Raw genomic sequence first — 12,795 nt, forward strand, 5'->3', positions numbered from 1 at the left:
ACGGATGCACGGACATAGCTAGATCGACTCGGAGCGTCGAGGCGATCAAGAATATATATGCATTATGGGGTCTTTGACGAATATTTCGAGGTGTTACAAACGGAATGACTAGATTAGCAAACCCCCATCCTATGGTGTTGGGTATAAAAACATTTCGTTAAAATCCGGTGAAAAACGCATGATTCTAAACTTCTGGCAGATATATGTAAATATGAACCGATCTGGACCAAATTCACCACAATTCACTGTGGAAAATTTCAGCAAAACCTGGTAATTTAAGCGTCCTAACGGGTACAAGACCATAAATCGGGTGATCGATATATAGCAGCTATATCCAAATACGATCCGATTTGCTCATTTTAATTAATTTTAGTAAAATCAGAGAGTACAAACGCTATTTATGGTTGAAAAACCTTCAATCGGGAGATCGGTCCATACGGGGGCTATTCCCAAAAATAGTCCGTTCGAAATCATACTCGAAACGGACGACGAAAGGCTGAATACGGCTCACTGTGTTATATTTCGGCGAAATTGGTAAATAAATACTGTTATTGGCCTGAGACCTTACATCGGGATTTCGATCTAAATGGAGGCTATATTAAGATATAATTAAATTTAAACCATTGTACCAAATTTCAGCCAAATCGGGTAATAAATACACCTTTCATAAGCCTAAGTCCCTTAATCGGCAGATCAGTCTATATGGGGGTATATTAAGATATGAACCTATTTAGACTATATTCATCACTAATGTTGGGGATCCTGACACTAGTCATTGTGCAAAATTTCGGCAAAATTGGGTAATAAATGTGGTTTTTGTGGGCCTAGGACTTTTAATCGGGAGATCGGTCTATATGGAGGCTATATTAAGATACACACCAATCTGAACCATATTCTGCACAGATGTCGGGGGTCTTAATACTAGTCATTGTGCTTAATTTCATGTCGCTTTTATGGGACATAGGTAGATTGTCTTAGATTTTTACGGGTACCAAGAATACCTTATGGGGTCGGAAATTAATATTTTGATGTGTTGCAAACGGAATGACAAAATGAATTTTCCTCCATCCTTCGGTGATGGGTATAAAAATGTATATATGCAAAAAATACAAATACAAATTTGCCCATGAGCATTCCATTAAGGAACAGGGGAACTTCTCACATATTATTGAGTGCTGCCCGATTCAAGTTTAAGCTCAATGATAAGAAGTCTCCTTTTTATAGCTGAACGGCGAGCCGTAAGATAACCAATTTACAGGAAACTAAAATCGATAGATAGGTTTATTTGGGAGTTATACCAATTTATGGACCGTTATGGGAGCTATATCAGTTTATGAACCGTTTTGAAATTTTGCACAAATACTCCTTATCAGTGTAGGACGGTTGGGATTATAAATAGGCCATATCGGTCCATGTTTTGATATAGCTGCCATATAAACCGATCTTGAATCTTGACTTCTAAGATACTAGAAGTCGCAATTTGGCTGAAGTTTTGGATGAGGTGTTTTTTAATGATATCCAAAAACTTTGCTTACTATGGTTGAAAGCGGTCTATAAACCGATCTGGGATCTTGATTTCTTGAGCCGCAATTATTATCCGATATGGCTGAAATATTCTACAACGGCTTCTCCCATGGTCATACGTGTCAATATGGTCTAAATCAGTCTATAGCCTGATACAGCTCCCATAAAAATCGATCTCCCTATTTCACATCTTGAGCCTTTAAAGGGCAAAAATCTTTTTCGAATTAACTGAAATTTTACGCAATGACTTCTGCTATGGTCAATTAAATAAATTATGGTCCGAATCGGACCGTATCTTGATATATCTCCAAAGCGCATATAAATTCTTTTCTTTTATTCTTTGTTTGCCTAAAAAGAGACACCGGGCAAAGAACTCGACAAATGCGATCAATGATGGAGGGTATATACAATTCGGCCCGGAAGAACTCAGCACGCTTTTACTTGTTTGTTTTTAAAGACAGTTTTATCTGCAAAATTTAAAATGTTCGTTTTGGTAAATTGATCGGAAATCGGACCACAAACGAAGACTTGATTCAGCGGCTTGCCAAGAGTTTCCCACACTACCTAGGGCCTTCAAATTTTGCGTACATACTCGTCAACACCGCTGCTATTGTTGCAAAGAGTTATCTCAACCCTTTCTCAAACTGGAGATTTTGTTACTATTTTTCGATTCTATCCCACTGTGTGTTGTTTATTTTATGCACTTGGGTCAAATTAAACCTAAGTTTGGTCAGTTTCTCTATAATGAAGTTTCTCGATAACGTTTCACTGGTCCCCAACTGATACGTTATAGAGAAGTACGACCGTATATTCTTGCACGTCTTGTCATTCAAGAATACAGGTTCTGTGTCTCCGACTCTCCGTACTCTTGATTGGTTTAAATTCCGGAATTCTCAGTCCACGAACCATTCCTCCACACACACACCTATGGTTTCTGGATGAGAACCACGTCAAATCCCCCTGCGATCAGGAGGACCTTAAGTCCCGCCGAAGCGGCCTTACAATGGTGGAGATTTATCTGCAGAAACCGGACCATAATCAGGATTCAGAACTTCCGTCACTGTTCCGTTAGCCTTGTTTTCTGATTCCGCCAGGAGTTCATCCTCACAAAATTCGTTAGATCTTGTCATGATGAGCTTCAGTTCGCATCCAGGGGCAGGTGAGAAAGCAGTGGAACCTATCTTCCTTAGGGCACTGGACACTTGCTGTGTGGACGATTCCTTCTTCGATGTTTCACTAGCTGCTGCTGTTGAAGTACTTTTTAAGTTCCGTGCTTCCCCGGTGGCGTAAACATTGAGCCCAGTCCAACTGGATGGACTCACCCACACAGGGCTTGTCGGGTCCCGTCTTTTCCGGACTTTAGCGATGTGATCGATACTTCCTTAGGCAAGTGTTAAGCAATAACTGCTGAATTGTCTTCCGATTCCCCAAACCACACCGGTTCTAGAGACCTTCAGTTTCAACTTGCTGAATCCGTAGGAAACAATTCCTTTAGACTTGAAAGCCGGAGTTAAGTACGAATACTGCATGTCCCCGGTCACCATCAGCCTCATTCAATCTACCAATCTTCCAGTCGGTGGTGGAAATATTGGTATTACATTTCCTTGGTCTTCCAAGTATCGATTCAGGACCTGAGGCAATCCGCGATATCTAAACATGCGCCATTGGTTGAGAAGGAATATCTTCCTTCTTGACTAAATCTAGTGATACATCACAATTGAGCGTTGATCCCCGAAGGCAATTAGTCTGTATCGGCCCTGATAACAGGCTGCATCGTCACAAACTGGAGGAATCCCAGGAAATTCCGCAAGAACATCGGAGTATACTGACAGACAGTCCATTGACTATCCCACATCAATTATTCCTAGATATGCAACGCTGTTCTTCTCCCTTGTCGACAACTGCCATCACCAAACTGTCCCTAGTGACATAAGCAAAGGTTCTTGGACCCATCTTACTATTGTTCGCCCTAGTTATACCCTCCAACGTAGGATGGGGGTATACTAATTCGTCATTCTGTTTGTAACTACTCGAAATATTCATCTAAGACCCATAAGTATATATGTTCTTGATCGTCATGACATTTTAAGTCGATCTAGCCATGTCCGTCCGTCCTTCCGTCTGTCTGTCGAAAGCACGCTAACTTTCGAAGGAATAAAGCTAGCCGTTTGAAATTTGGCACAAATACTTCTTATAGGTGTAAGTCGGTTCGGATTGAAAATGGGCCATATCGGTCCATTTTTTGATATAGCTGCCATATAAACCGATCTTGGGTCTTGACTTCTTGAGCCTCTAGAGTGTGCAATTCTTTTCCGATTGGAATGAAAATTTGCACGGCGTGGTTTGTTATGATATCCAACAATTGTGCCAAGTATGGTTCAAATCAGTCCATAACCTGATATAGCTGTCATATAAACCGATCTTGGGTCTTGACTTTTTGATCCACTAGAGGGCGCAATCATTATCCGATTTGGCTGTAATTGTGCTAAGAATAGTTGAAATCGGTGCATAACTTGATATAGCTGGCATATAAACCGATCAGGGGTCTTGACTTCTTGAGCCTCGAGGGAGCACAATTATTATCCGATTTAGCTGAAATTTTGCATGAGGTGTTTTGTTATGACTTTCAACAATTGTGCTAAGAATAGGTCAAATCGATCCACAACCTGATATTATAGCTGCCATATAAACCTATATGGGGTCTTGACTTCTTGAGCCACTAGAGGGCGCAATTATTATCCGATTTGGCTGAAATTTTGTACAAAGCCTTCTCTCATGACCTTTAACATACGTGTCGAATATGGTATGAATCGGTTTATAACCTAATACAGCTCCCCTATAAACCGATCTCCCTATTTTACTTCTTCAACCCCTAAAGGGCGCAATTCTTACTAGATTTGGCAGAAATTTTGCACAATGACTTCTACTATGGTCTCCAATATTTAATACAATTATGGTCCGAAATGAACCATAACTTGATATTGTTCCAATAACATAGAAATTCTTTTCGTTTATCCTTTATTTGGTTAAAAAAGATACCGTGGAAAGAGCTCGACAAATGCGATTCATGGTGAAGGGTATATAAGATTCGGCCCGGCCGAACTTAGCACACTTTTACTTGTTTTTTTTTTCTGACTGCGGTGCAGTTTCCGAGTTAGCATAGTTAAACGTATCAAAATATAACGGTTGCTTTGTCTACATCATCAGAATGAATGAAAAGCTTTAGCAAAGATGTCCTATGAAGGCAAGCACTGTGCCATACGCGCAAATGGTCGAGGCGCTTGGAAAACTATTCCCAGTTCGTTCAATTGGACAATTGTTCTGCCAGAGCCTATTAAAGTAAAGTAATTTCGATGTTTAAGGATTTTATTCATTTCCATTTGTATATATTTTTTTTTAATTTTTACTCCATTTACTTCTTCACATTTCCATAATTTTATCGCACACACTCTCAAAACACTTGCAACAGCTATTTCCCCATTTTCTCCAATTCCTTCCACTTTGCATTTCCGCACTAAATGCCAGACAACTCAAAAGCAGGCCGCATCCCCATAGCATCCAAAGTGAACGATAAAAGTTCAGTGTCAAGGGTTCAAAGTGGTCCTGGTTGGGTATCATATGCACATAGCCCAAATACAAGGCATCTGCAAAGGCTTCCATTTGCCACAGCATGGTATGGCCCGTTTCAAAGGTGTCCCAGACAAAGTCGTTTAAGGGTTGCGCCAAATGTGAATCTCTAACCAAAGGATATACCATGTAATAGGGACCAAGACATATTTTGGACAGTCGAAAAATGGGGTTCTTCAAGTACCTCTGCTGCAAATTGGCAAAATTCCAGCGGTCGGATTGAGTGCTATAGCCATAGGAAGTATTAAAGACTGCACGATGCTGGTTCATCCGGGTTTGATTCACAGTTACCACTAGGTCCAAAAATTCCTGGGGAAAATTTTTCAAAACAAGTACTGCATATTCATATGTCATGACCATGATGGGCAACTGTTCATCGATTATATCCTGTATGGTATTGATTTGGGGCCCCTCTGGTGTGGCCGTCAAATGGCTGGCCATTTTGGATATATACAAATTTGTCTCCAGAAAACCCAAGACGAAAAGTAATAGAAATAGAAAACGCATGTGGGCTGTGGGTATATAAAGCAGCTTCAAGGGCATTATCAATAAAGTGGAACACACTGCCTGGAGAAACGACAAACCCAGATCACGTTGATCGACGGGCGAACATAGCCAGATACCCAAGGCAATGTAGACAACGGAGAAGCATATCAACAACCAGCTGTAGGTCTGGAAACTCTTGTGTAGATACTCATGCTCAGGAGTACGGTTGCGGGAGGGCACCATAATACACCAATCATTGATGCCAATGGGGTAGCTGTTGTCGGTTGAGGGATTCAGCATGTCCGTGTAGGAATGCATGCTTATTTCCAGTTTCCTCTCTTTCACCATATCAAGGATTTCATCCAGCTTTGCAGGTTCATCTATACGGTCCGCTTGCAGGTAGGTAGCATTGATATGTTCCACAAAGGCTATAAAAAATTTCCCCGAGAACCCACTTATCCTTTTGTTATCCTTAACGCCTGGTGGCGCTTTTGTCATATAGAACACCCTGGGAATATCTCTTTGCATGGGGGTCTCTATAATATAGCCTTTGAAATTTACCCGATAATTGACAAAGAAACTTTCGACACTCCAATTTTCGGTTATATTCACCACTAGGGGTCTTGGGTAGGGTTCCTGTATAAAGACATTATTGTCAACAGTTAAAAGTGCTGAATTGATAAATTGGTTCTGCCATATCCATTCGTATATATGGTCTATCTCTTGATGAAAACTCGGCGTTTGTTTGCTCAAAGGAAAGTAAAGGAATAGAGTTTTAAATCGCCGCACACCTTCCAAACTGGAGGCGGCCACCTGCATAATGGGGTCTTCACGATTTGTAGTTAGCACCAAACATAGGGAGGCTGTGTCCAGAAAACCCTTCATTTTTTTGATATTATTTAACATGATAACTGATGGCACCATGGAAAAATCATTCCAAAATCGTAGCAAGAAATCTCCGGCTAGATTACTATTCATCAAATGTTGTGATATGTAAAATACAAAATTTTCGAATTGGTACATTGAATGCATGCTGGTCACCACTTCAATGGTAAAGCTGATGTTCACTTTGTAAGGTAAAGTTGTGGTCTCTTGAGTTCTCCCCGAGTAGGAGAGTAGTATAAGCGCCATTGCGGTATTTAAAGTCATGTTGAACTTATTCCGAGCACAATTAAACATTGAGTGTACCTATTCTTATTTGCAAATTGGCTTTAAGCAGTAGGCCATTTATAACGAGCTGTTGTGTTTGCAATAAATTGGCCATTTGCGTATCATTAATAGGCTACCAATTATGAAGTGGCAGGGAATTACAACTAAAATGCGTGTGGCATGATACACTCGTAGGCGTCTCTAATAGTAGGGGCATTTTAATACCCTTCACCGAAGTATGGGGACAAATTCAGACATATACCTAAGCTACATAATAAAAAGTAAAATCGTGCTAAGTTCGACCGGACCGAATCTTGTATACCCTCCACCAAGGATCGCGGTTGTCGAGTTCTATTCTACACATGCTATCGCTTACCGCACCTATTTTGCATAAGTGAGCTCCTAGTCCTATGTGTCCCGTTATAATTCTAAAAGCTATACTGACCTCCTTCTTACATCCTTTCAGTAATAGCCTCGTCTTTTGACGATCTGGATCTCTCCATACGATTTTCGTAGTCCTATCTACCGTTTCGTTGTTCCACAGCGTTAGATGCGCGATCGTCGCCCACGCGACTGTGTCCACCCGAAAAGTTTCGGGTTAACCAAGTTTATTGATGGCAGTTTTCCGGCCTTCACTATCAACTCGTCTGCTCTTTCAATCCACCTTACTCCGCTATGGGTCGGCCCCCAAACGATGCGGATCGTGCCATCCTCAGAGAAGGCATTAACTCCTTCTTACAATCCAAGTCTTTTCGTACAATTTACCGTCCTGGTTGTTATTTCCCTGACGGCCAGTTTACTGTCCGTAACGATTTTCACACTCTATGTCCTCGCATTAACACCTTACCACCTCATGCATTCCGTGATCGTCCGGATCTCCGCCTGCAAGACCATACTATGGTCAGGCAGTTGAAAGCAGATCTAAGTCCCTGGTTTCTCAATGATGACCCCCAGGCCCACTGTGTACACCAGCTTTGATCCATCTGTATACCATGATCTTCCAGATGACTATACCAGAGTTCCGTCCAAGAGTTCCAATCCCAGACTCGACATTACGCTACAGTCTTCTGAAATGAAGAAAATTAGCTGAAACTTTGCACAGACTCCTTATCTGCTCATAGACAGGTTAAGTTCGGAGTTGGGCTATATCGGACTCTACCTTGATATAGACCCCATATGGACGGACTCCTTGAGTTAAGGTCTTAAGCCCATAAATGCCGCATTTATTGTTCGATTTCACTGAAATTTATCACTGTGAGTTGCCCTTCATACCGAGCATGGACTTTTTTGCGATATTACTTACTGACATTACTTGGCCATTACAGAATATTTTGTTCCTCTAGCTGAAGGTAGAATAAATTTCCAAGTGCCTCGATCTTCTGCACTTCTTCTCCAAAATCTGACACCAAGTTTCGAGATGTCTTGCTCCATTTGATCTTCCATTGGTCTCCATTTGGTCTTCCATTGGTCCCCATTTGATCTTCCCCTTTTGCATGTTCTGTTATGGTCGCCTTCAAAAGACTTCTTCGCTGGAGTTTTCTATTCATTCTGACAATATGACTGAGTAAAAGCAAATGTTGGATTGTGATGCGTTTAACTATGCTATCGTCGCTATACAGCTAATATACCTCGTGGTTCATACGACGCCTATATGCTCCATCAAATTAAACTGGTCCATATATTTTACGAAGGGTTTTCTTTCAAACACTCCAAGTACTGCCTCATCTGCCTTCGCAAGAACCCATGCTTCAGAGTATCGGTGTCTTGTATAGTGTAATCCGCAGATCGTGGCCCTTATTTCGTTTGCGTGGGTATTCAATGTTAGGTAAAACCTTTTGGTGTTTTTTTTAGTGTTGAGGGTGCGGGTTACTGGCTCAGCGTTTCAATCGCACGGGCTATGTGTGATCGCAAAAGCTTCCCAGATGGTCGGAATTATTCCGACTTTCTGTGGAAATCCAGATATGGTAAAATCACGACATTTGTTGCCCTCACGAATATTTTATGAATGGGAATAATAAATACGATGAAACGTTGCAAGACACGATGCCAATGTAAAAAGGCGTCATCTTTTGTGCAATCAAATTTGTTGATTTGAGGCACTCGACCAGATCCTTCTATCCATAGCTGCCTATAGACCGATCTTCCGAAATAGAATGTTGAGCCTAAAAAAGGAGCATTTTCGTCCGCTTTCGATGAAATTTGGCATAGTTATTTTTAGTAGACCTCTACACCTTTTTGTTGATTGTTGTCCGGATGGGACCATATTTGGATATAGCTGCCATATAGAACGATCTCCCGATATAGAGTATCCAATATATATCCAAATCTGGACCGATCTGGGCCAAATTTACGAAGGACACATTTATTATCCGATTTTGCTGAAATCTGGGACAGTGAGTTGTGTTAGGCCCTTCGACATCCTTCGTCATTTTGGCTCAGATCGGTCCAGATTTGGATATAGCTGCCATATAGGCCGATCCTCCGATTTAGGGTCTTGGGCATCCTTCGACATTCTTCTACAATTTGGCCCTGATCGGATCAGATTTGGATATAGCTGCCATATAGACCGATCTCTCCGTTTTATGTTTTGGGGCCATAAAAGGCGCATTTATTGTCCGATGTCGCCGAAATTTAGGACAGTGAGTTGTATAAGACCCTCGACATCCTTCTCCAATTTGGCTCAGATCGGTCCAGATTTGAATATAGCAGCCATATAGACCGATCTCTCGATTTAACGTTTTGGGCCCATAAAGGCGCATTTATTGCCCGATGTCGCCGAAATTTGGGACAGTGAGTTGTATTAGACTCCTCGACATCCTTCTCCAATTTGGCTCAGATCGATCAAGATTTGCATATGGTTGCCATATAGACCGATATCTCGATTTAAAGTCTTGGCCCCAAAAAAGGAGCATTTATAACTCGATTTCACTGAAATTTGACACAGTGGCTTATGTTAGGCTTTTCGACCTCCATCTTGTATATGGTTCAGATCGGTTTAGTTTTAGATATAGCTACAAAAAAGACCAATATTTTGCTATACAAAATTGAGCAATAACTTGTACTTATTAGTATTTGGTCCAAATTGGAACATATTTCGTTATAACTGCTATGGGGCATAAGGTATGCAATTTTCACTGGATTTTGATGAAAGGTGGTTTACATATATACCTGAGGTGGTGGGTATCCAAAAAGGTATCCAAAGTTAGATATTATAAAAAATGGTACCAAATATTTTCAGTTACCAAAATATCTGAAAATTTATAAATACCCAAAAAAAGTATTTATTTGGTAAATACCCACGCATTGGGAATTTACCCGGTAGATTCCCATCTCTACCTATATGCAATCCCTAATAAGCTACACCAATAAGACGTCTCTTCATTATCTTCATTCGTTCGACCGCTATAGTGGTTTCGACGACGGGCTTTATGGCTCACAATAGTGAAAATGTCTCTATCTCTGACTGTAGCTGGCCATCGCCGTCCAACCTATATAAAAATTAAATTTTATTCAAAATTTCATTTAATTTTATTGTGAATTTTCACATTAACAATAATAGCCAAGAGTGAGTGAGTTTTTTCTAAAAAATTAGTGCTATAAATATTTTTTATATTTAAATTTTTTAATAAAAAAATTTTGTCGAAAATTTTCAATTTAATAGAAGAGTTCATTTTTTAAATTTCAACCATTTAACCGTTCTCAAACGTTGGAAGAAATTCTTCAAATTATTTCTGCTCCTCTGTAAAAGATGCCATTTAACCTCCAAACAGAAGGCCAGACCAGCGAGAAGCAAACCAATCCACCAAAGCATCCAAATTGAACGGAAAAATGTTAGACTCAATGGTGAAACGTGGTCATCTTCCACAATGATGGTGACATAGTCCAGATAGAGGGCATCAGCAAAAGCCTCAGTGTTCCAAAACGACATTAGGCCATATTGAAAGGCAGACATTATGAATTCCTGCAAGGGTTTGGCCAAATGCGAATCTTTTTGTATGGGAAAGACGTGATAGAAGGGTCCCATACATATCTCGGAAAGGCGAAACATGGGCTTCTTCATAAAGCGTTGCTGAATACTGAGAAAATCCCAACGATCCGACTGAATGCTATAGCCAAATGAGTTGTTGAAACTATCGCGATGTTTGTCCATTTCACCCTTGCTCACCGGCACCAATAAAGCAATGAACTCCGCAGGAAAATTCTTCGACATCATGATCTCATATTCATAGTTCGCTACCATGATGGGCAATTTGGCATCGATGACATCCTGCACTGTATTGATTTGTGGTACCTCCGGCGAGGCCGTCAAAAAACTGGCCATTTTGGTCAGATACAAGTTGGTGATGAAGAAACCCATGATGAAGAGCAGCACAAACAAGAAACGTATGCGGGTGCTTGGCACTTTCAAGATCCTCAGAGGAGAGATCATCACCATCGAACATATGGCCTGTAAAAGGGACAAACTGATATCACGTTTGGGCGGAGGAGTGCTTAGCCAAAGGCCCAACGCTATGTAGAAAACGCTAAAGCACATCAGGTACCAGGTGTAGGAGCGAAAACTCTTTTGCAAAAACTTTTGGGCAGGTGTTTCGTTGCGGTAGGGCACCATCATGCACCAGTCATTGATGCCTATGGGGTAGCTGCTACCAATGTTCGAGCCCAGGATTTCAGTATACGAATTCATGCTGATCTCCAGCTGTTTCAGCTGTATCATGTTTATAATTTCCAGCAAATTCACCGGTTCGTATTCATGGCCATCGATTTCGCTTTCGTCGTAGCTGGCATTGATGTAGTTAACGAAGACCATGAACAATATTCCCGATACTCCACTTAGATGGGGTTCTTTCTTGCCTAGGCCATAACGGGGGCCAGTCATGAAGACGACTCGTGGCAGATCATAGCGTACGGGCGAGTCAAGGACATAGCCTTTGAAATCGGTGCTGTAATCAACAAAGAAGGTGGAAGTGTTCCACTGCGAGGTCACATTGACTATTTGGAGTGTGGGATAGGGTTCGTGTATGAAGACGTTGTTGTCCACTGTCACCAGCAGGCAATTGATGAACTGCCTGCGCCATATCCACCCATATATGCGTCGTATGCCCTCAGTGAAGCGATTGTAATCTTTGAAGCTTTGATAATATTCCTCCGACGTGAGAATGGGAAAATATATGAATATGGTCTTGAGGAAACGTACCCCTCTCATGCCCTCCGCGGCCAACTTCATAACGGGATCATCGAATCCTGTGGTCAGTACCAAACACAACGCAGGTGTACTCAGAAAGCCAGCCATACTCTGGTTGTTGTTGATCATCAAAATCGATGGCACTGTGGGAAAAGTCTCCCAAAAGTCTTCTAAGAAGTCATTCGAAATCACCGTGTCCAGGGCAAGGTGTTCCGATATGTAGAAAACGAAATTCTTGAAGTGATAGCGTTCATGAATGCTGCTCACAATCTCAATGACAAAGCTATTATTGACCATCTGAGGCTGGGGTTGCTGTTTGTGATTACTTGCGATATTCGAAGAGAGTATCAGCAGGGCAATGGCGCTATCCAGGGCCATGATGACAACCGTTTATGTTAACTTCAACGGACTTAATGGACAAAAACTTGTCATCAGCAGGACTTTTATGTCATGTATTTTGAAGTGGCTGACTAAAGGACCATCAATCAAAGGCTTGCCTATTTACAAAAGATTTGTCTTTCGACTCAACTCTGTCTGCTGCAATGTGCCATCTGATAATGAAACGTATAAAAATGCAGTGCCTCATTTATTTATGGCTCTCTGTGCAATGGGAAGAGTTCTTTGGTTGAACTTGTAATCGCTGTTATTGCAACCACTTCAACGAAGGAGCTTTTATACAATGTTCAAGGGGATGTTTAAAATTAATTACCAAAAAGTCAATAGAACTTTAGCTAGCTATCTTTTACGTGGAGAGATCTCTAATCTATGAGTTGTTATTATTTTGAGAATATGAGAGGGCGTCAGTCATCAAAGGTGGGTTATTGGTT

The 12,795-nt window shown here is 41.1% G+C and overlaps 2 protein-coding genes across 2 annotated transcripts; both read right to left on the bottom strand.

The window, feature by feature from the left end:
* Positions 1-4,944: 4,944 nt before the first annotated feature.
* LOC106081044 (uncharacterized) lies at positions 4,945-6,786 on the bottom strand. Its single transcript, XM_013242732.2, has one exon. It carries the CDS (start codon positions 6,784-6,786, stop codon positions 4,945-4,947), a length of 1,842 nt encoding a protein of 613 aa, XP_013098186.2.
* Positions 6,787-10,453: 3,667 nt separating this feature from the next.
* LOC131997887 (uncharacterized) lies at positions 10,454-12,346 on the bottom strand. The gene has a single exon (XM_059369746.1). The coding sequence runs from the start codon at positions 12,344-12,346 to the stop codon at positions 10,454-10,456; it is 1,893 nt and encodes a 630-aa protein (XP_059225729.1).
* Between the last annotated feature and the right edge of the window lie 449 nt (positions 12,347-12,795).

This window comes from Stomoxys calcitrans, chromosome 5 (genome assembly GCF_963082655.1).
Source record: "Stomoxys calcitrans chromosome 5, idStoCalc2.1, whole genome shotgun sequence".
Lineage (NCBI taxonomy): Eukaryota > Metazoa > Arthropoda > Insecta > Diptera > Muscidae > Stomoxys > Stomoxys calcitrans.